Source organism: Baudoinia panamericana (assembly GCF_000338955.1).
Source record: "Baudoinia panamericana UAMH 10762 unplaced genomic scaffold BAUCOscaffold_6, whole genome shotgun sequence".
NCBI classification, from domain to species: Eukaryota; Fungi; Ascomycota; class Dothideomycetes; order Mycosphaerellales; family Teratosphaeriaceae; genus Baudoinia; species Baudoinia panamericana.
The window spans coordinates 1342044-1363835 of record NW_006911262.1 but is presented as its reverse complement, the minus strand read 5'-3'; the positions used below and the strand labels follow the sequence as shown (position 1 = coordinate 1363835).

The window sequence follows — 21792 nt, the reverse complement described above, 5'->3', positions numbered from 1 at the left end:
GAGTAGGAGTTGGAATGAATAAGAAGAAAGCTTACCTTCAGCTTCTTATATACTGCTTTCGGTGGCAGTGCCTAAACATGTGTGCACGGCGACCATTGATCGAAACGATGGACGGGTGGCGCAGCGACGAGGTTCACGAGCAAGCCATGCGCCGATCAATTGGCACAGGATTGTAGGTTCGCCTTGGCATCTTGGCCCCATCATTCCTTCCACGAGCCCGAGGAGCGAAGACCAAACGCTTTCCCATCAGTTTGTGCTTTACCGATGTTTCCGTCGCAATGGTGTGAACCGTAGTCGAGCCGAGTGGTGATTCAATCCGCAACACGAACCCTGTTGCGGCGCAATTTTTTTAACTGTGCCGCATTCATCCGGGCTTGCCTAGCGTCTATCTCGGCGACGGTCATATTCGTCGTATCTCCTACCGTCCCTCCGGTCATATCTGTCGTCTTCATACCTACGATCGTCGTACCGCCATTCACGATCGCGCTCACGATCTCTTCCGCTAGGTCTTGCATCGTGCCTGCCATTTTCGCGCTCCCAATCCCTCTCTCTACCGCTATCGCGCGCCCGATCACGAGCCCTTTCCGGCTCTCGGTCCCGTGCTCTGTCGCGCTCCCTCTCCGGCATTCTGTCGCGCTCCCTATCGGTGGCTCGGTCTTTCGTTCTGTCGTCTCGATCTCTGTCTCGGTCCCGGTTGCTTGCAAGATCACGCGACTTCGATCGCGTTCTCGGCAATGGTACTTCGATCTCTTCGTCATACTCCTCCCACTCCTCCTTGAAGTACTTCTGCACTTCCGTCTTCTCCTCAGCTACAAGCTGCGGGTTCAGCATAAAGCGAAGTGTGCCTCCGCCTTCGGGTACCGGTGGATATTGCAGACCTGCAGCGGGCTGTTGTTGAGCTTGCGTACCGGCCTGCGGCGGTGAGACCGGGGTCGGGTGGCCGTTTGCCACTTTCAGCGTCGGCCCTTGTTCGCCATTTTCTACCTTGCCTTTCGCCTGCGTATGGCGGAGTAAGGCATTCTCTTCGCTCTCCTTGTTGAGCCCTAGGCGGATGCGGAGGAAGTGTTCCAGGCTGTACTTGGTGCCGAGAATGCTGCCGGCGGTATGATGAGTGTAAAGGTCGAGCAAGTCAAGCAGCGTTTCCATGACCTCTCCCCTTGAGGTGTTCGCCTTCTGGTAGTTGAAGCTGTGGATCTGGTCACGTATGGCGCACTCCCCACTATCGCTGGTCGCCGCAGTTAGTTGTGCAGCCAATTCCAAAGCAGCAAGAGCCATGGTCTGGGTCGTCTGCTTGAGTGGAGCAAAGGTGCGGTACAAGTCTGTCAGTACCGTCCAGGCGAGACGAGCAACGCTTCTTGTACCTTCGGGGTCGACGTTCGTTTGGGCCAGGCTCTTACCGAGCTTCGTCATGAAGTCATGCGGGTACTTGGCACGGAAGTCGAACCCAGAAGCCTCGAGCATCATACGCTCGAGACCTATGACAGCTTTACTGGGCATGTCAAAGACCACATCGTCTGAGCTCAGATTGTCGTGCGTCTTGAGATTGTAGGCTGCGGCCAGAATGTCTCTGCTCTTCTTGAGTGTATCCTCCGCTTTGCATGCCAGCAGAAGGGCTGCCGCTGCAGTGTCTGCCCATGCTTGATCGGCCACGCCTGGATTGGCTAGACGAAAGTGATGGTAATAAGAGCATGCCGTTGTGTATGTGCGAATCGGCAGAGACAGCGCGCGACGGGTCTGGTCGATCCAAGTGACGCCTTGAAGTCGGATACTGTCCTCGCGAGCCTCGGCCGAGGAGCGGTCCTGCGGATTGTCGACGATGTGAGCGAACAGCTTCTTTTCAATAGCCTCGTGGCTCATGTACTGCGCTGCGACATGGATGACAGACGGGTGAGGCCCGATCAGTTTGGCCTCGCCATTGCTCATGCGCTTCGTTGCGCCCATAACTCTCTTTCCACCTTTGGCAGCAGTGTTGGCGCCGGTATCTGTTGCCCTTAAGGGTTGTGCAGAAGGAAGCGTGGTATCAGGCCTCTTGGTAGCCTCGACAGTTTCGGCCTTGGCAGTTCCGCTTCCGCTCGGCTGAGGTGGAGCAAATTGCCCGCCGAGATCTGAACCTCGTACCTCTTCTTCACCTTCACTCCCGTTCCCAGGCTTCGGCTGCGCTTTCTCTTTAGACCTCCTCTTCGCCCAGAAATCGTTCCTCGTCTGCGGCTCCTGCGCAATCATCGTGAGCATGTCACATGGGCTCGAATGGTCCTTGTACTGCGGCCTCTCCCACACCGTACGGCATGCCGCAGATGGGCTCCAGCTGGCTGGCAGGCTGCTGCAATAGGTCGCATGTGCTTGTTTTGTCAGTCTGTTAGGCTTGCCCAGGGGCATACGGTTCGCGTTCTTCGGCATTTTGCCCAGATTGAGATCACTCGCTGCGGTGGCCTGCTCGACGCAGTCACTGCGTCCAATGTTGGCTGTTGCATACGGATCAGAGTTGTCAGCAATGAGAGACAATAGCGATGGAGCTCGTCTTTGGATCGTTAACGCGGAGGCTGGCGGCTCGAGCTGTTCCCTGCTGCCTGTGTGCTCCGGTACGTCGTATGTCGTGGGCTCCGCTTCCGCTTCAGGAGAGAGTGCCTTTTTGCTCGGCTCCGCCGTTGCATCGAAACTCTCTTGCTCAAAAGGACCATCAAACCGTACGCCATAACTTCGCTCAATCCCTGCGAGGCGTCTGCGAGGCCTAGCTGGCGGCTCCGCCACCAGTGTCTCCCATTGCACGACGGGCTTCCCGTACGCCAGACGCGCCTCTTCGTTGTTCCAGAGTTTCTTAATGTCCGACTCTGGAGGATGTATCCAACGGCACCTGTCATACTCCTTACAGCGGTTTCGTCCACCAAGCATCCAGAACTTGCATATGCCAAGCGCCTGCCAATCCACGTACACCATTGTGTCAAGATACGTTCGAGAGTGTCAACTTGTAAGACGACTGTGTTGAGGCAAGGACAGTAGAGCCTGGTCTAAGTGTTCTTTGTTGTTGGCCGTGGCCAAGAGACATGTTGTGCTTCTGCTTGGGTTGAGAAGGATGTATATCACTCTCCACCACTTCGGGAGCTGTAAACCTCATTGGCTGCTCGATATACTGCATACCAGATGTGGAAGGAACAATACTAGTATCATCACAATAAGATAAGCGTGGTTTAGCGCTGTGTTACTGCAAGCTCAGATGTCATGAGTTCACTAACAAGGCTTCAGACTCTTGCCCAAGGCGCTGTATGCGTAATTCCGCACCTGGTGAACGTCTACACCATGATGATCGTACGGCGCGGTAACAAGAAATATACATGCCGACGCACATAATCAATAGCCAGGCAACCAGTATTATCCGTTACAGAATCCCGTGTTGTGGTGTCATCTGCAACACGTACTGCGAAGCCAATCTAAGAGGCATCAGGCCCTCGGTGTCCCGCATACATACCTTTACCACATCACGTATAGCACTATTACGAGTAGATGTTAAGCTCTGCGATAGTCTACTGACCAATACTCTGTCGACACGCGAAAGACCTACCGCCGTTCGGGCTCGGCGAAGACATACTGGGCTTGCCGCAAGGTCGGTCGCATGATGGCCCGTAGCACTTTTGAAGGAGGCCGTTGTGCTCGTTCCTTGCAATTCGTCAACTGGACCGCCTAGTTAGTGGGTCGAATAATTCATCTCCCGCAACGGCGGTCGTCGGCGCTGCATCTCTAATAGTGACCGAGACGAAGTGCAAAATGAACATGTTGTGATGCCAGACAAGTAGCAAAACCAAGAGCTGATAAGCGAACAAAAAGACAAGAGATTATGAGCCCCCGGCGTTCACATGCTAGGAAATGGTCTGTTGAAGACGTACATCAACCCACTGCTACTTGCACTCCCCTGTACCCTGGTTCCCGCGCGGCTTCGTTGAGAATCAAGCCCAGGACCTGGCCCATTGCCTAGTTGTAAGACCTCGGCAGGTAAGCAGTATATAGCGTTATCGCTGACAGCCGAGATTGGGCCGCCAGAAATCCATGTGTCCGGGCATCATGGGATGGTAAAGTGACGTTGTTAAGGAGTGATTGAGGATGAGGAGGGGTTCGTTAATAATGGCATCCGGGAGAGGAAAGAGCAATGCAAGGTCGTTCCTTCCGCAATTGTGGTCCAGGGGCATGGCAATGGTTATTTCGTCTCTTGTTGCATCAATGCCATCCACCCGTACCAATCGCCTCCCGCCGTGTTCACTTCGGCATCAGTTGCACCACGAAGAGCATTTATACTCTGCTCATAGCACCATGCCTCATCTGCCGAACCATCACCGTCGATGCCGTTAGTACCGCACTCTCTGAGCTTCGATGTGTCACTCTTTCGTAGCGCCTGCTTAGCTTGCACGAAACTTGGTGTTAGGTGCTCCATGGAAATGCACGCTCTGATTGAGCTCAACCGCCTCGTCCCCTCCCTCTTCCACGTCCGCCACGTCCGCCTCGCCCTCCTCTGTCACCCCTGCCGCCGTGGTCACCTCGGTGCTGCATACCGCCTCTGCCTCCACGCTGCGACTGTTGACTCTGCTGCTGGTCCTTGACGATATCCACGATTTCGTCCGGAACTCGTAGGTATTTGATCTGGGACAAGTCAGCCTACATATCGAGGGCGCCGCAGAGCTTGCTTGCGTACATTATTCCCGCGAACGTAGCATTCTGGTAACCGGAAGAATTTGTCGCCCTCCGGACTTGTTTGAACGACTTCTTTCAAAGTCAGGTTCATGTATGTGTCGCAATTGACAAGATGGCCGTTCAACGTTTCTCCATTCTTGAGCTCGACCAACATGGGGTGGCCTTGCGCCGCAGTAAGCAGGCCGAGGGGAAGCTACAGCGGTTGGAGATCAGTGCCTGGCTGGTGAGCGTACGTCATATGCGCCGGAGTTTGGTTGGACTTTACCATGGTTGAAGCAGCAGATCTGGCACTCGCCTTTCCTCTCACATGTATGCGCAGCGGTGCCAGTTCATTGCGACTCAGTGCACACTGACAAGAACATCGAGGTTCGCTAGATGTCAATGACTCGCATCATGCAGAACTTCGGCCTAAGGCACCGAGACCGCGGCTCGCATTCGCACTTCATCCCGCTTATAGACGACTGCGCCTCAAACTAATTGGACGCCGCCCTAATACTGCTGCCTGTCCTCTGTAATGTTCGCATCTTTCCCTCCGCTCGAGGTAAGCATCCCCCGAACGCATTCGTTTTAAGCGGTTTCGACGATTGCTATGAGCATGTAAGTCAAGGTGGAGTGGGCTCACCATGCGAGCATTCGCATTCGTCGCCACGTTGAGTGTTACTGGGCTGCACGTGGTTCGCGCCATGGTACAACCACAGCTGCTTGAGTACAGTACGCTTATGTTCTGATGATCGGTGAACCACCGCTAATTAAGGCACTCACATAGACGTCGAATCGGCATTTGTGAAATTCAGTATCCCATGCCCACCTGCTACCGTTTGCAACGGTAATGACGAGTCCTTGGTATGTACACGTAACGCTTGGAGTATGCCAAGCTATCCTTGCGTACACCAGCTGTATACAGTCTTGCAAGATCATCTCCTTCTGCCTTGTCTTACGAGCCACCACTGATGATTTATTGTGACAATAGGTGTTCGATATCCAGCTCAAGGGTCCCATTGGCACGACCAATGGTGCTGTGCTACTCAATGGCAATACTCTGGCCTTGGCTCGGAACGAAGATAACCTTCTGGACTTGGGCGTTGAGGGCTATTTGTCTGCAAATGACACTTCTGGAAGCAGTCACAGCATCTACTACTTCGCGTCCCATAATCTTCCCAGTGATGGCGCTCTCGGCTCAGATGTTACCATTACTCTACACGCCGTCGACGCTCGGTACATGCCCCTAACCCGCTTAACTGTACATAGCCTGTCGAAGAGCCAACCACGTTTGCAGCGGATACTATTGCAGGGCGGCGGCGGCGAGGACTTCGAAGGGTTCAGCCTTGTTACCGACTTGTCTCAGCGTAAGTCGTTCGTGGTACCATACCTCAACCAGACGGTGGAAGATGCCATGCGTGAGGCCGTTGTCGACGACTTCAATCTTGAACATGAGCTCGACTCCCTCCGCCTCCTCTCCGCCCAGGCCGAGAGCTTACGAGATCAGATCGTGGCTCAAAAGCTCAAGATTGCTCAGTACCTCAAGAAGAACCGCGGCCATGTTTCACTTCGTGATCAGCTCAAAGACTGCGATAGTCTTGTCTGTGCGGCCCGTGTGGTCGCGCAGCGTATGTGCGATAAGATAAGTGCAATCACGGCGTCGCCATCCGGTTACGCGAGGATGCATGATGCTCGCCTCCAGAATACTGTCGCCTTCCAGGGCGACCAAGTCAAACCCCAGCAAACCTCCCGAAACTGCACGAAGAGCAAGGCATTCCTCAACGGCCCGAAGATGCCCGAAAAGCACACATACGGCCACGCCCAAAGGTTTAATCTGTCGATGACAATGACTAAGAACGCAAGCTCGACGGAGTATCAACTGGTGGACCTTGTCGAAGCTTCAAACCCACTCATCCGTGCGCTTCAGATCGTTGCAGCTATCCTTGGCCTCACAGCACTCTACGGCTTCATTCGCAAATCTTGTATGTCAATGCGAACACGGGTAGAGCGTGCCGCAGACCGGGAAGAGCGACGCAACGCCCGAGCGTACCGAAAGGCGGCTCGCCGTGCTGAGATGCGACGGAGATGGGACGATTTCGTCAGCGCCATTAGCTGTTTCCGAGCCCAGTCTGAGCCGCAGATGCAGGACTACGATGAGAAACGGGCCCTCATCCTGCAAGATGCCTTTCTGGAGCAGCTTGCTGATCTCGAGCAAGCCGAGAAGGGCGAGATCATGGAGGCAGAGATTCGGGAGCTGAGACACGCGCACGACATCGTCGCTAGTCTTGTCCGAGCGGACGAAAGGTTGGCGCCTATGGTCAACGACCCGCCACCGCCGCTCGTACCGCTGCCCTTCACGCCGGAAACTCGAAGTCGAGCGAGCACTAACACCTTACCTTCTTACACTTCCGAAAGCTTGCCGGACTACTCTTCCCAGCCGGACACGTTGGTCGGCAGCAGCACTGGAGGTAGCATTGTAGATGGCTTTGCAGGGTACACTCCAACGAGAACCGTCGATCATGATTCGGATGCCAGTGAAGCCGCCAGACGGTACACGCCTACGAGCAGTGTGCGCGAGACATCAATCAGGGCAAGCGAAGACACGATGAGGACGTTGCAGAGCCGAAGCGATTAAGCAGTAGCTCGATCTACGCCTCCCGTTGAATAGTTCCGGAGATGGGTGGATGTAATGCCATGAATACGAAATCTTTGATGTGGACTTCTATGCGGCGTCGTGGAAGGGCTCGGTATGAATACACCTTGTAAGGGAACCGAAGCGCTGCTCGGGTATTGTATACTATATACTTCTTGCACGCATAGCTTCCTTCGCAATCAGCGCCGCCATGGTGCATAGCATACTTTGCGGGCTCGTCTTCGAGCTCTGAGCATGACAGCGCGGACAACGACTTTAAGCAGTGCTGTTTGAGGCCTTCTGTTTCCGCTCAAACACGAATAGCGCCTCGTCCTTGGCGGCAAAACTGGGCAGCGGTATCTGTAGGAGTCTCTCCCATTCCGGCGCCTCCCTTGCAATCCAGTCTGCAATCGTCTCCGTGGCGAAACCGGTGAAGCCGGATGTATTCTGCGAGCCGGCGCAGACAATCGTCGTGCCCTCTACAGCAGGAGAGTGTTAGCACCAGATGTGTGACCGGTGGGATTGGGAGAGGGAAGCTCACGATACGCCCTGATCATCTTACTCGTGAACTCATTCCCCACGGTCGGATACACCAGCAGTAACACCTCTTCCTTCCCGCCATCCTGCTGCTGAAGATATTTCGCTCCATCCGCCTCAACCGTGTCCCCGACCCACAAAGTCCTCCACTCACTCATCCCACTGTCCACCGGCACAACCTCTAGCTTCCTCTCCTTCTTACTCCCCGGCTCCATGCGCCGCAGCATATACGTCCAGTAACCATTTCCACTGCCTACATCCAGTACCCTCCTCCCCCGCGCAAGTTGCCTGATGATCTCAAGCGCCTCGTACGAAGGACACACGCAGCCGAAATGGTGATATATGACCGGTAACATGGCATGGCTGATTTTAATCTTCGCCGTGCCTTCCTCGGGGCCGCCCCATTCTAGGTTCTGGTTCGTCCAGGCCCAGAGGTCGAAGTAAGGATTTACATGCGTTTTGCTCTTGTTCACCACGATGCCAGTACTTGCTGAGGGCGGGTGGTGGTGTGTCTGGAGGTGTTTGGCCACGTCCGCGCGGATGGAACCTTTCTTCGCGTTTGATGCCAGCGCAGTCAATGCTTTCGCTGTGCTTGTGGAAGGGCGGAAGACATCGGTGTAGGCTGCTACGTCGGTCGCGTTGGGGTTCTCTCTCTATCGCAGAAGCAGCGTCTCAGAGTGCTGTTTCACTTGACTCAGAATACCGCTCGGTTTCGGCATCGCAGTGGGATTGTGGCTTACGACTTGGTTCTCGCCATCTCTGTACCAAACATGCAGGTTCCCTTGCCCGCCAAACTCAACATATGTCTGTGCCTGGAGCAATGTAACGACGGCCGATTGGGCCATATAGCGATAGTCATCTCGGACAGGGAGACCAAAGGTCTTGATGATGAATTTGCGGAAGTCGTTGTCGTAGGGTGGGGTGTACTCGTCCTTGCTCCATGCTGAGAAGTAAGCGTCGGGATCGAAGGTGGTCGAGTCCTCTGTTTGAGGTTTCTTGGGGATGGGTGGCATTGCAGTGGCAGTTTGGGACAACAGACAATACGATTAGGTGGAGAATTGATATGGAGGGTCTTTCGTATGTGGGGTACAGGATGAAGTGGGCTGTAATGACACGAAATGGTAATGCTTCTTGAGATGCTTCGTAGTATAATTAAACGGAGGTGGCACTCTTAAGTCTTGGTAGCTATGAGCTGCTTCCGGTCCCCACAAAAATGTCAACGACAAGCCTGACCGGACTGGATTGTATATTCAGGACGACTACGCTCAAACCATCCGAGCCATGGATGTCGCCAGCAGCATCTTGTCCGCTAACTTCGCGCTACCAGACGCGTCCTACGTTGGATGCATACGAGCCGACTAGGAAGTCCATCGAGTTTCCAGCTTTGGAACCTGCGGCCATGGGTTTCAGGCTACCACGTCTCATACCTTCCGGCTCATCATCATCCTTCTGGATAATGCCGTAACGGCAAGAAGCAGCGAACCGTTGCAGTTGCGTAATATTTGCACGATGCTCCGAGCCTGTGAACGGCCGATCTTCGCAGCGCCCAGCCCCATTGTGGTGTTGCTTCCGCTTTCGCAATGGAGAAACCGGTTTATTCGCGCACTTGGAAGTACTGTGTGCGCAAAAGTCAATGGGGATTTCACAAGATATCGTCCATCAAAGCGTAAGGAGCAGTGAAAGAGGGAAGCTGGATCAGATTGAACGATACCCCACTCAGCTCATATTGCTGCGTTAGCACCAGACACGCCGGTAAGACCACTCAGACAGAAGCTTGGGAGTACTGTACAGGCGACTGTCCCTACACCTTATTGTGAAGCAACCGAATGCGCAAAGATCTGCCGCTTCCGTAGATGTACTGGCGTCTCCTTCTCCGGTGTGCCAGGAATGACCTTTTCCATCTTCTGCAGTACAAAGTCAGCAACCATACACCTGCAGAGACACACCAAACACTCCATAGCTCTCACAGTGCTCGTACATACCAAGTTCTCGAACACGCACTTATTCAACGCCCTCTCCTTCTTCCGACATTGCCACAACTGCTGATTATTGTCATCCAAGCACTCCCAATGCTGCCGGAACACATCCAGACAGCTCTTATTGATATCCTCCAGCACACTCGTCGCACACCGCGTCACCTTCCGGCCTTCCCGCATACAGTCGATCTCGCCGCTACCGTTGGCCTCGGTCTTGCATTGCATGAAGTCGTCATTGTAGGCTTTGCAGCGGGCGCCGATGAAGAAGGAGGCGCTGAGGAGCGGGGCGGAGGAGGCGCCGATTTCCTCGACTTTTGGGACGGAGTCGGGGAGGGGGGTGGTGTCGATGAGGATTTGTTGGTTGAAGCTGGAGTAGGTGGTGAGTTAGCGCGCCATCTTGCGGTACTGAGTTGCGTGCGGCGCTTGTCGGCCACGATCACAGTAAGGGCCCTACATACCGTGGTTGTCTCGCCGACATGGTGGCGGTGGTGAGGGCCAATGGCAGATGTACGCAGTTGTAAATAGCAGAAGCTCGTCTGAGAGGTCGGAGCTGCACTGGCGGAAGGTGCCGACCAGCTCTCGTTGGCCAGTGCGCTCGGTATGAATGCTCTGTGCACCTCAGACTTCCACCAAATATTAAAGAGATATACACCGATCCTACTCCTCCCTCACAAACTCGTCACCATGTTCGGCGGCCGTGAGTTCCCCAACTGGTCTGTGTTCGGTCACTTCCATATCCGCTAACGAGCAGCAACCGCATGTAGAACCCCCGCCACCTTCTCCTGAAGAGATCAAGCAGCAAGAAGCCATCGCAACGCAGACTGTCTACGGCGCCGTAGGCATGTGTGTATTGCTATATCTATGTATGTCATACATAGGGTCCTTCACTCTTCTACGCTAACCCATAACACAGCACCATTTGCGGTCCAATGGGCCAGCAAGCTCGTTTAGATATCTGCCGAGTGAACCCATTTCGCATTGCCTGCTCCTCGCTCGCGAAGCTTGTACGATAGCAATGGAAGATGCTACGTAAACGTAATGCTGGCTAGCGAAGTTTCAACGTACGGACAGGCGCGGCTGTTCGCTTAGGTTCTTACACATACTCTGCATATTGCTTATCAAGACCAGTCAGGTCATCATCGCTATCGCCTCCGCGAGCTCCAACGCAGTCCACCTGACCTCCCCTTGCTCCTGCAAAAGTTGGCAGTCACATTTTGCCCGCGACTTCCTCCACGATCTCCGTAATCTTGCCCATCTTGAGACTCTAATGGCTTGCACGTCACCACCGGCGTCTGGCAATGCTCGGACCTTTTGCCGAGATGCCTTTTATCATCATGATTGCCCCTCCCAGTATCGTTGGGTTCATGTTTGAATTTGCAGCACATCAACAACGCCAGACACAAAGCATCACCGAACCCCGAAGTCGTCGTTCATGCTCTAATTGCTCTTGGCGGCGGTGTTGTAACAACGCTGGTATTATGCTGGCTTCGCCAAACCCGACAGCACATCGAAGGGAGGACGCACCAAGCTGCTCTTACAGCGGATATGCACCCTTCTCGTATCAGAATCGAACCATTGGCGGGGCAGCTCGGTCGTCCCCTCGCTTAGGTACGCGGCTTGGTGCAATAGCCCATAGTCCCTCTGGTCTCCATGACTCGAGTGCGTGATGCTTTGAGTCACGCTCCAGCCAGCATCTATCACCAGACATAAGGGCCGTAGAATGTCATCCGGTGGTTCGGGCGGAAGCGTCGACAGCCATGTACTGGAAAAGATCTCAGCTATCGCGGACCTCCAGTCACCGTGACTAGAAGCATGTGCAGAACAACGCAACATGCTCCCCGGGCTCGCGAAAGGATTGATGCAATGCCGCAGTAAAAACTTGACAACATCCACGCGCCGTGGCCCCGAGCGCGAAATGTAATGGCCTACGAAAAGTCGTCCAGCAACAGCTCGTCATGGAACTTTCTCAGGCTATGCGTCACGTTGATAATGGCCACCCGCTATCCAACAGACGTTGCACGATGTCCAGATCACCGAAACATGCTGTTAGAGGGATCAGACAGTCCGGTTGCCCCGTCCTCAAAACTTTGCCGCCGTCGATCATGGAAAGACAGTCGGTTATTCGTCCTTCGCATATAGCTTTCTCGAAGGCCAAATTCGGCAGAGATGGTGCGAAAGAAAACTTTGACGATGAACCTGCGTTGTTCGACGTCGGCGCGTCCCTCGATAGTGTTGGCTACGCGGTTCTGCGACTGGTCATCTGGGACGGCGTGGTAACTTGCTAAGATTCCAGCGTTGCCCCGTAGCGGCGTCTCCATTACAGCCACCGACGCATCCATAACTTCCTTGAAGATGACGAGACTAGTTTCGTACAGACTTTCCACGTTCCCAGGCCAGTCTGCGACATTCGGACTCCTTTCGAAGCGATCAGACATGTCTACAGCCGAGTCCACAAGAGACAACCTTCGAACTCCGTGGTGGACCTCCGACAAGACGTCTCCGACATACTCAATCGCGGCGTTGGTAAACCCTGTCCCGCTTGAAGCGTAGAGACGTTTAACGCGTGCCAGGCCATCGCGGAACCCGACAATAGCATGTTGGTCAACCGTGGTCGGCCGCACATGCGCCACAGATCTATTTCGCTGTAAGTACATGCCTGCAGACGACGTGGAGGTGTGAATCACCTCTGAATGATACTTACATTGTTGCTACCAGCAGTAGGACTTACATGTTCTGACCATGGTCTGTATGCGGTTTCGTATGGCTACGAGTTTCTCTTTGTTCTGGCTCAAAGTCCTCTGCCTATTGATTCGCTCGAGCAGGGGATCTTTAGCGCCTCCTTGAGTCGCCTCGACAATATGGCCCAGCTCAGCAAAAGTTCTCTGGCACTTGTCCAACCTCGGAAGTGATACATTTGGTCAAGTCCTCGTTACGGTCATACACGTGCTGCCGTCCGTGCTGACTTCGCACAATCGGCTGAAACCTGATCCTGAATCAGATTGTACGAGTCGTCAAGGGACTCGACCTCGTCCGGCAGGAGTTGCACAATCCCATCGAACTCGCGGACTTCTTCGCAACGCTTGCGAAGGCTACTGGTAACTTCGTGGGCGGCCTGGACGAGGGCTATACTTGCAGACACACCCCCGATTATGGACAATGGATCCATGTGGAAGAGGATGTTGGCGAAGTGTGTTGTTCTTACAGTTCCATCAAAGACAAGCAAGCAGCTGGTTCAACTGATGGCAAGGCTGAGGCTGCCCGTGCCCGGCTAGCCGGTTGGCTTACAGCTCTCTTCACGGCATAGGGGCCAGTTGTGCATACGCGGGCCCAACTAACACGAGCAAGGCTGGTCCACGGGATACTCGCCTGCAGATGTATATGTGGAATGGATCGCGATTTCGAAAGCATTGTGAACTGGTAAAGTGAGGAGAAAGGATGAAACAAGAAATGTGAAGTAACCACAAGTGGGTCAAGCATTGACAATCCGTGCATGGAAGGCACAGCCACCAAACGCCGCGCTTTCCGAACCTAACCTCAGTAGCACCTTCTTTTACAAGACTATGACCACGCAACCAACCTCACCGCTTTCCGCCAACCCTCCTCACCGCCTTCCCCTACCCTCCTCCCAACCACCAAACTCCCTCTCCACCTCCTCCACCTCCTTCGCCAAATGCCGCAACTGTCCCTCATAATCCCTCAATATCTTCCTCGTCCGCTCCAACACGTGCTCTGGCACCCCACCACTGCCACCACCACCATTAGCGCCACCGTCACCCTGCCCCCGCGTCTGCGCCTCAGCAGCAGCACCGACCCTCTTCCCCTCCTCCTCCAACCACCGTCCCCTCTCCCTCAACGCCACCATCCGCGCCCAAATCTCTTCCTCTCGCCCCGCGAAAGTAGGATCCTGGATCGAGGCAGAGAGGGAGAGGAGTTGTTTCCTCAACCCCTCCTCCGCCGCATCAAGCGCGTATCCTCTATTCCTCAGAACCTGCAACTTCGTAGCCAACCGTACCGTCCGTTGTGTCAACGCCGTATGTCTTCTCCTCCCCGCCTCCAACGCCACCACGACTCGTTGTCTATGCGCCTCCATAACCGCCGTCAGGCTGTTATTCATCTCATGCAGGCGCTCGAACATCGCATTCACCGTCCTCGCCTGAGTCGTAAGTCTACTCTCCAGGTCCTCGAAACCCCTCACCAACACCGGAACCATCTTCACGCCCTCCTCCGTCTCCACGCTCGGCGCATTTCGTAGGGCTTTCTCCCACTCTCCCTCATTCTCCCAAGGCTGGCGTTGGTAGAAAGGCGCGTACGCGGCGCTAGTGGCATTGTAGAGGTACGTCTGCAGCAAGCTGTCTTGGCTGCGCGGGTCCCATTTGCGCACGAGGGTGTGGACCTGGGTGGTGATGGTCGGATCGTCGTTACGGGTGGGCGCGGGGAGGCCGGCTTGGGTGAGGCGGGAACGGGCGAGATCTTGTTGGTCGCGCAGGGATAGGTGAGGTGGGAATTGGGAGAAGGAGGAGAGCGGGTTGAAGGTGTTTTGGTTGGGAGGTGCGGGTTGGTTCGTTGAGGCGAAGAGGGAGGTGTTGGGTTGGGGTTGGGGTTGCTGTTGCTGCTGTTGTTGGGGGGTGCTTGTGTTGCCGAAGAGGGAGGTATTGGCGGGTTGATTGTTCGTCCCGCTGAACAGAGATGCGCCTGTCGGTGCGGTTGTGTTTGTGTTCGTACCGCCGAAAAGAGAGGCGCCGGTGGGTTTGGTGGTGTTGTTGCCAAAGAGCGAGCCCCCTCCGCCGGACGCGTTGTTGCCGAAGAGGCTGCTCATCGCGGCAGCGGTTGTGGGGTGTTTTGAGTTATAGCAGGAACTGTAGATGTCCAAGGGGTAGCGAGCGTGATGTCAAGCGAGTGTTGCAGCTCGTGAGGATCAGCTCCGCGAAGTCGACGGGGTGCAGGTTCACTAAGCTTCAGGCATGACCTTTTGTGGCCTTAGGCATCACAGTCAGGCGCGTCTTCAACCTCTGAAAGTGAACACTCTTTACCTACAATAGCGCTCATCGACCACAACAGACTCTGTCCTTCCACGTCTAACAAGCGACAACGACAGCGAATACAGGCATATCTATCCGAACACATACTGCACGTTATCGATCTGCCATTTGCTGCGAACGAACATGGAGGATCTCGAACCGGGCAGCCCCTCGCTCCTGCCAAACGAAGAGCCCGAAGGCAACAACGACCCTGGCGACCCGCTCAACCCCGACATCGACGAAGAAGCGACGGCCGACCCTCCTCTCGCCGACCCCACCGCAGACACTGAAGCCTTCGAAGATGACGAAGCGCCGGAGACAGCAGCGGCCATGCAGGACAATGAGGACGTCGCAGACCGGGGCCCAGCTGCCACCGCTCTTGACGACGATGATAACGACTCTGAACTAGAAGAGCTCGATGAGGAGGAGTTCGCAGACTTCGATCCTTCCGCGCTCAATATCCCCGACAAGCCGGTCGCCGTCGACTCGGACAACGTGGGCTTACTGGGCGTACACAAGCGGAAGCGGACGGAAGAAGAGGAGCGTGAGAGGGAAGAGAAGCGGAAGCGCAAGAAGGAAGGTCGGAAGCGGGATCGGCCGAAGAAGGCGCGGAAGGTGCGAGCGGGTGCGGGTGAGGATGAAGATGAGGTCGACGAAGGCTTGGCGATTGAGGGGAAGAGGAGGCGAAAGGGCAAGGTGGGCGATGACGGGGTGCCAGCGAGACGGAATGCCGCACCAAGGCCGGAGGTTGACGATGAGGAGCTGTCGCCGGAAGAGCGTACGTTGGACTAAACACTCACCCCACACGCATCTACTGACTATTTCTTGTGTAGGCCGCCGCCGCGCCCTCGACCGCAAAATCGACGAAGCACTCAAATCCCACCGTGCCCCCACCCGCCGTCGCGCCGGTGGTCTCGACCTCGAAGCAGCCGCCGACGCCGAAATCGAATCGATGCGTCAACGCATGGCCAAAGCCTGCGAAGCCGACGCCGAAGCGCGCGCCCGCGGCGAGATCGCCACGCAGAAACTCGCCATCCTCCCGGAAGTCGTCCGGCTAATGAACAAAAACACCATTCAATCCTCCCTCGTGGACCCCGAGATCAACCTCCTCGAAGCCGTGCGTTTCATGCTCGAGCCCGCGGACTTCGACGCCGCGTTACCAAACTACAAGATCCAGCGCGAACTCTTCGCGATCCTGAGTAAACTGACCATGAATAAAGAAGCCCTCGTCGCGAGCGGGATAGGCAAAGTAGTCCTCTTCTACACCCGCTCCACCCAACCCCAACCGGACATCAAACGCATGGCCGAACGGCTAATCTACGCCTGGATGCGCGTCGTCCTCGGCCGCGACAAGTCAGACGGCGGCGCCAGCAACGCCCTGAAGACCAAAACCTACGACCCTCTCATCGCTCAAGCGTCGCAGCGTCGCACGGACGCCACGATGACGCAGCAGGAGAGGCTGGCGCTGGCGGCGGCGAAGCGGAGGAAGATTCTCGCGCAGCCGATTCCGGGCAATCGGGCACGTCCGGATGGGAGTGGGTTGGCGACGTATACGGTTGCGCCGGTGAACAATATGAGTAATATGCAAGGGGCGCAGGGGCAGGCAAGTGGGGATGCGGCGTTTAGGCGGTTGGTGGCTAGAAGTGCGGGGGTGAAGAAGAGGTAGGAGGGGTTAGTGCTTCGAGAGTGGCAGGATGGTGGCAACGTGTTAGCTGTAAGAAGTATGTGGCGAATAGCTCTATTTGCGTCTCATAGCAGGTTCTCGTGAAGTGCTTAGGAACAGATACCGAGCACTGCTCTTCGTTTTCAACCCGATGCTATGCGATGCACTGCATCCCTAGTATGAAGCCTGACTTCCCACGCCAGAGGCTTCATAACAGCTCACAGACTCATCCGTTCGTGGATTTGTGCAGAGGCTTACCGCCCTCTATCAGGCGATTCGCGCGCTTCGATGGTCTTTGTTACAGGCCAACTGCAGCGAGCTTATGCCCCCCACCATAACTCATTCACAGAGTGCGCATGCTTCCATGCGACAACTAATACTCCATCAACCGCAACTTCTTGCCCACCTCCCGCCTCCGCTGCACCGCCTCGCTCTGCCGCTCCGCATGATCCTCCTTTGACTTGAGCGCTTGCAACAGCATGCCCGCGTCGAAGAAACCATCTGCATCGTATAGTCAGCACCGCGTCCACGCAATAAATAACAGGAGATTGGATGGGTTAGATGGTCGACTCACATCCGCCCAACTCATCATCACTAGCAACTCCACTCGCCTCGCCCTCACTGCCCGCCACCACCGTCTTCGCCGCGCCCTCGCCACCCTGGATCAACCTGCCGCGACTCTTCAATCTCGTCCCCCTCGGCCGCTTCTCCTCCGCCTCCCTCGCCCGACTCGCCCCCTTATCTCCACTCGTACCCCTCCTCTGCGTCTGCCGCAACAACTTCCGCATCTCCAAAAAGTAACTCTCGATGGCATCAATATACCGTTTTGTCTGGCGATGCTTACTTGACGCGCAGATAGAGACACTGCCGTCTTTGATGATGTACCCGATGCCGAACCCTTCACCGGAGGTAGGGCCGAAGCCGAATTGACGCAGTGAGGGGTTGCCGCAGTTGGAGGTGGAGAGGATGGTGTTGTTCAGTTTGTCCCAGCCGGCGTCGGCGAAAATGGCGGGGAGGGCGGGTTGGTTGTGGCGCGGCGGGCTGCGGGAGGCGGGGATGGAGCCGTCTTCGCTTAGCATGCTGCCGCGGTTGGGGGAGGGGATGGAGGAGTTGGGTTCGCCGCGCTCGGAGCTGGTTACGGGACTGCTGCAGCCGTTGGTGCTGGCCATCTCGCCGTCGCCGTTGGTACTGGCTATTTCGCTCTCATCCCCTGCAGCGTCGACTTGGCGCTGCCAGAGACACATCAGCGCGTACAAGTGCCTGTCTTGCCCTTGCGCTTTGGCGCATTCTTTCGTGATCGCGGTGTGTTTCTCGCAGGCTTTACGGAGCATGTCAATCTTCTTCTGCGGCGGGTTCTCTGCCCAGAATGTGCGAACAAAGTCGACGCTTTCATTAGTCACTTGCCGGATCGCTTCCGTACGGCCGTGGTAGAAGACTTTGGTCATGGCGGGTTCGTAGCAAGATTCCATCCGGCCGTACATCCCGTAGTAGGCGGCTTGGAAGGCCATTTGGACGTAGGCGTCTGGCGAGAAGCCCATGGAGGTCATGAAGTTCTTGCCATACTGCATGAACTCGAGGGTATAGAACTCGTTCTGCTGGATCAAGTCCGCCAGGCGGGTTTCGGCGAAGCGGAGGGCTGTCGAAAGTTCGGGCACCATGTCCCATTCCAACTTGTGAGGAGTCGTGTTGACGTCGCCGAAGCTGGCTGGGTCGCGCTTGGACGGGTCTGGAGAAGTGGACGCCCACAAGGAGGGAGCCTGGCCGTTGATGCTGCGCGCAAATCGCAAGATCGTATCGGTATAGACGTCCGAGGCAAAGCGGAGCACGGTGTGTCCGTCCACACCAGTATGCTCGAAGTTGATACCAGCGCTGCCGTTCTTGCACACAATAATCTGCAGCTTGTCGTACCATCTGTTTGTGCACGTGCCAACTTGCACTCCGCGCTCAATCTCCGACGTACCACAGAGCATGTTCGTGCAGAGCTGAGCGCCTGTCTTTGGCTCTGTGTAGTCCAGGCACAGTATGAAAAGTGCAGAGTCTACGATGTTGAGGCAGTCGCTGTTGTTTGAGCCTTCATCCTTGCTCATGACGTCTCGCAGACCTGACCAGACTTTGCGGTTTTCGGTGCTCAGCACACCAACTGCACCTTTCGCAGACTCCTGGATGGGCGTCTGCTCTGCATCGTCAACAATGACCTGCAAATTCAACGACACGTCTTTCTCGGTCATGATTAGATCGTAGTTATCGTCCATGACATCGAACCAATAGAACTGCCCTCTGCAGAGCACAACCATATGCTTGGCATTGGGGTCCTGACCAATCTGGCATCCATTGTCGGTCGGAATGCGTGCAGTGCCGAACATACGGGAGTACTGGTACATGTCGAGGGGCTGACCTCGAAGCATGTCTGGTGGCAGCTCTTCTTTTCGCACCGCGCGGACGAATGACAAGGCGGACACGACAAGTGAGGCTGCACGAGTGACCTGGTTGTTGCGAGCGGGTGTTGGATCATCTTCGAGCAGGAAGAACGGGTTCAGATTCAGCACCACCGGGTTGTCGTAGTTCAGGTAGGAGTCGTACCCTAGGGAAGGTCATCAGCAGGCCATCAATCCACTGCAAAGTAGGCAACTTACAAAACTGCTCGATGTAGCTGCTCTTGCCAGTAGCATACTTCTTCAGCTTCTCCTGTAACTCTGGGCCATCAGAGCGGAGGAACTCTTCCACCGCCCGCTCACTGTCTGCATGCTCGCGAGCGGTCTGCAAGGGCTCAAGTGCAGCGAGATACTTCTTGCATGTTGCTTCCAGCTCCGGTATAGGCAGCTTGGGAAGCTTCTCCTGTGCCGCAAAAGTGACGCCTGGCTTGGATTGCGAGTTAGTGTGAGAGGCGAAAGGCGCGAGTTTCTCTTTCGAGAAGCTCTGGGTGGCCTCTTTGGCGTTGGCTTCTGAACGCTCAGACATGGTAACGGAGTCCTTGCGGGTGCCTCTTGAGAGACGCTCGTCTATAGACGGTATGGTTCGGACTGGCGACATGATGTAAGTGAGCATTAGCTATGTAATGGCGAGACCAGCGTGGCTATAGAAAGACCACGCAGGCAGGTACGATAAAAGTAGTGACAGTCCTGGTGGTAATAACACGGCATTGGGTGGTACTCCAGAGGTCAGAACCAAGCACAACGGTCAGCGTCCAGACCGACAGCGCTCGATGTTGGTCAGGCTTGTAAAAGCTCTCCACTATATGTTAAGTCCATACAAGAAGCGTCCATTAAGGTAGACGAGGTATTATGTTGTCCCCGGTAGTATGGCTCGAGATCCTTGACGTTGCACGTGAAAAGCCGTTACTCCGGAGCAGGCCTCTACCGGCAAATGTGTATACAACGAGACATCGAAATGGACTGACCTTCTCGACCTCGGGCAAACGAAGTACTACTGCCCCGCGGGAGAGCTTCTCCACGTTAATGCGCGACTTTGGGGGCAGGAGGCCCACAGGGCGCTCCGCCGGTTCGGTGGACCGAGTCGTTGGCGGCGGCGGGCAAGTGGAACAACGTAGCAGGGCGACTGTTAACAGGCAAAGCACGCTAGGCCAGGTTGCGTCGGCTCGTTGCTCGTGGGAGCGGAATGCGTGGGCGGCCGGGGGTAGCTTGAATCGTGTCTTTATGCTGCGGATAAATGCGAGTAGAGTAGATTGACATGTAGTGATAAGTTAAGAGCGCTGGAACAATCACAAGAACAGAGGCCGTGACCTACCAAGACGCATCACCCCGACTGACCTCGGAGCCGCATATAAGGGCCAGAAGCGCCTTAGCGATTGGACTGTATGACGTCCCTAATCGAAGCTCACAATTGCCAACCTGCTCGGACAACAGGAACCCGCACGGACCAGGCATCAATTAGCCCCATTCTACCGCGTGCTCGACGCGTGCTGCACCTGCACGCAACAATTGTCACGAGGTAGACGGCGGCCTGGCATCTCACGCTGAGACGCCGGCGATGATGGTCGCTGCACATGACCAATCTGTTGACTGTCCTTCCTGACTTCCAGCTTGCCGCCTTCGCACATATCTTGCCATCCTTGGAGAAGACTTCGATCTCGACAGCAGACCTGCTCACGCTCGACGCGTTTGACATCGCAAAGAGAGCTCAAGTCCCGCCAGGAGAGGTATCAAAGCTTGCAGCTGCCCTACTCGAAGGGCTGCATGGGATTGACCATGCTGCGGCTCACGAGGAATCAACAGCGTCCAGCCATGGCCTTTCCCACTTGAACGTTGATGTAGCAACTATCAGCTTGCTCGACGATGGCCTTGATGCCGCCTTAGGGGGCGGCGTAAACGTGGGATGCATTACGGAATTCGTTGGTGAGAGGTGAGTCGATTTGTAAGACATCCCTTACCTTCTGATATTCGCTGACATGACCCAGCGCAGCTGGCAAGACCCAATGTCTTCTTACACTGCTGTTATCCGTCCAGCTACCGGCACCGCAAGGTCTGGCGAGCTCTGCACTCTACATCTCCACTGAGGCGCCATTGCAGACTCTGCGCTTGGCGCAGTTACTGAACGCTAATCGAAAGCTTACAACTTTACCTGCGCATGAAAAGCCTTCTCTAAGCAGGATACAAAGCACGCATGTTCATGACCTTGAAGCTCAGGAGCATATCTTACGCTTCCAAGTTCCTATAGCAATCAAGCGTCACAATGTCGGCCTGCTTGTAATCGACAGCATTGCAGCTAATTATCGATCTGAATTTGACAAAGGCCAAGCACGCAAAAGCGCCGCAGACGCATTTGTGAGACGCAGCAACCAGGTCGCACAGCTTGGTATGCTTTTGCGAGACATTGCGCAAAAGTACAATGTGGCGGTCGTGGTAGCCAACCAGGTTGCAGATCGCTTTGCAGCTGTCGAAGCTGCTGTTCAAGCGCCTACGAGCCAGCAGACGCAGAGATCACGTCCGGCATCACCACCACAATCATTGGGCCAGAGACCAGGGTGGATGTGCCCGGACCAGCAATCCGATATAGTGGACAAAGAGCCATCGGTTTCGACAGACGACCCTCTTGCGCTGGACCATCAACAGCGCTTCTTCACGGGATGGGGTTCTGATCCAGCCATGATCAACATGAAGACACCGAGTCTCGGCCTAGCATGGACTAATCAACTCGCCACGCGTATTGCTCTGCTCAAAGAGCCTGTGTCCGAAAGGGCGCTTGCTCCGTTGACAGCGCAGTCACAACCGTCATTGTGGAAGCGCACGTTCAGTGTGGCCTTCGGTAGCTGGTGCGCTGAGAGCAGCACGCAATTCGAGATTACGGAGGCTG

The 21792-nt window shown here is 55.4% G+C and overlaps 14 protein-coding genes across 14 annotated transcripts; 6 read left to right on the top strand and 8 right to left on the bottom strand.

The window, feature by feature from the left end:
- Positions 1–2: 2 nt before the first annotated feature.
- BAUCODRAFT_34201 (uncharacterized protein) lies at positions 3–1972 on the bottom strand. The gene has a single exon (XM_007677993.1). The coding sequence runs from the start codon at positions 1939–1941 to the stop codon at positions 379–381; it is 1563 nt and encodes a 520-aa protein (XP_007676183.1). The 5' UTR covers positions 1942–1972; the 3' UTR covers positions 3–378.
- Positions 1973–2111: 139 nt separating this feature from the next.
- BAUCODRAFT_34200 (uncharacterized protein) lies at positions 2112–2851 on the top strand. The gene has a single exon (XM_007677992.1). It carries the CDS (start codon positions 2492–2494, stop codon positions 2693–2695), a length of 204 nt encoding a protein of 67 aa, XP_007676182.1. The 5' UTR covers positions 2112–2491; the 3' UTR covers positions 2696–2851.
- A 1335-nt stretch (positions 2852–4186) lies between these two features.
- BAUCODRAFT_122770 (uncharacterized protein) lies at positions 4187–4420 on the bottom strand (the record flags this gene model as incomplete). The annotated part of the gene is made up of 1 exon (XM_007678502.1): positions 4187–4420. One exon carries the CDS (start codon positions 4418–4420, stop codon positions 4187–4189), a length of 234 nt encoding a protein of 77 aa, XP_007676692.1.
- Positions 4421–4443: 23 nt separating this feature from the next.
- Positions 4444–4945, bottom strand: BAUCODRAFT_122769 (uncharacterized protein; the record flags this gene model as incomplete). The annotated part of the gene is made up of 3 exons (XM_007678501.1): positions 4444–4626; positions 4679–4870; positions 4943–4945. The coding sequence occupies 3 exons, from the start codon at positions 4943–4945 to the stop codon at positions 4444–4446; spliced, it is 378 nt and encodes a 125-aa protein (XP_007676691.1).
- A 355-nt stretch (positions 4946–5300) lies between these two features.
- On the top strand, positions 5301–7291 carry BAUCODRAFT_148358 (uncharacterized protein; the record flags this gene model as incomplete). Its single annotated transcript, XM_007678500.1, has 3 exons — positions 5301–5388; positions 5444–5520; positions 5648–7291. The coding sequence occupies 3 exons, from the start codon at positions 5301–5303 to the stop codon at positions 7289–7291; spliced, it is 1809 nt and encodes a 602-aa protein (XP_007676690.1).
- Positions 7292–7594: 303 nt separating this feature from the next.
- On the bottom strand, positions 7595–8838 carry BAUCODRAFT_46023 (uncharacterized protein; the record flags this gene model as incomplete). The annotated part of the gene is made up of 3 exons (XM_007678016.1): positions 7595–7767; positions 7830–8478; positions 8566–8838. Coding segments are annotated over 3 exons (1095 nt in total), but the record flags the coding sequence as incomplete, so codon positions are not given.
- Positions 8839–9633: 795 nt separating this feature from the next.
- Positions 9634–10279, bottom strand: BAUCODRAFT_148356 (uncharacterized protein; the record flags this gene model as incomplete). Its single annotated transcript, XM_007678499.1, has 3 exons — positions 9634–9729; positions 9808–10168; positions 10260–10279. The coding sequence occupies 3 exons, from the start codon at positions 10277–10279 to the stop codon at positions 9634–9636; spliced, it is 477 nt and encodes a 158-aa protein (XP_007676689.1).
- Positions 10280–10485: 206 nt separating this feature from the next.
- BAUCODRAFT_148355 (uncharacterized protein) lies at positions 10486–10752 on the top strand (the record flags this gene model as incomplete). The annotated part of the gene is made up of 3 exons (XM_007678498.1): positions 10486–10498; positions 10566–10664; positions 10715–10752. 3 exons carry the CDS (start codon positions 10486–10488, stop codon positions 10750–10752), a joined length of 150 nt encoding a protein of 49 aa, XP_007676688.1.
- A 1079-nt stretch (positions 10753–11831) lies between these two features.
- Positions 11832–12967, bottom strand: BAUCODRAFT_24503 (uncharacterized protein; the record flags this gene model as incomplete). Its single annotated transcript, XM_007677820.1, has 4 exons — positions 11832–12435; positions 12503–12509; positions 12530–12683; positions 12743–12967. 4 exons carry the CDS (start codon positions 12965–12967, stop codon positions 11832–11834), a joined length of 990 nt encoding a protein of 329 aa, XP_007676010.1.
- Positions 12968–13266: 299 nt separating this feature from the next.
- Positions 13267–14700, bottom strand: BAUCODRAFT_34191 (uncharacterized protein). Its single transcript, XM_007677991.1, has one exon. The coding sequence runs from the start codon at positions 14615–14617 to the stop codon at positions 13403–13405; it is 1215 nt and encodes a 404-aa protein (XP_007676181.1). The 5' UTR covers positions 14618–14700; the 3' UTR covers positions 13267–13402.
- A 1134-nt stretch (positions 14701–15834) lies between these two features.
- On the top strand, positions 15835–16185 carry BAUCODRAFT_53217 (uncharacterized protein; the record flags this gene model as incomplete). The annotated part of the gene is made up of 1 exon (XM_007678038.1): positions 15835–16185. A coding segment is annotated over one exon (351 nt), but the record flags the coding sequence as incomplete, so codon positions are not given.
- A 670-nt stretch (positions 16186–16855) lies between these two features.
- BAUCODRAFT_70166 (uncharacterized protein) lies at positions 16856–19512 on the bottom strand (the record flags this gene model as incomplete). The annotated part of the gene is made up of 3 exons (XM_007678100.1): positions 16856–16983; positions 17057–19063; positions 19116–19512. 3 exons carry the CDS (start codon positions 19510–19512, stop codon positions 16856–16858), a joined length of 2532 nt encoding a protein of 843 aa, XP_007676290.1.
- A 133-nt stretch (positions 19513–19645) lies between these two features.
- BAUCODRAFT_490039 (uncharacterized protein) lies at positions 19646–20398 on the top strand. The gene has a single exon (XM_007678497.1). It carries the CDS (start codon positions 19764–19766, stop codon positions 20166–20168), a length of 405 nt encoding a protein of 134 aa, XP_007676687.1. The 5' UTR covers positions 19646–19763; the 3' UTR covers positions 20169–20398.
- A 1-nt stretch (position 20399) lies between these two features.
- On the top strand, positions 20400–21146 carry BAUCODRAFT_490070 (uncharacterized protein). The gene is made up of 2 exons (XM_007678496.1): positions 20400–20841; positions 20902–21146. The coding sequence occupies exons 1-2, from the start codon at positions 20486–20488 to the stop codon at positions 20993–20995; spliced, it is 450 nt and encodes a 149-aa protein (XP_007676686.1). The 5' UTR covers positions 20400–20485; the 3' UTR covers positions 20996–21146.
- The last annotated feature ends 646 nt before the right edge of the window (positions 21147–21792 follow it).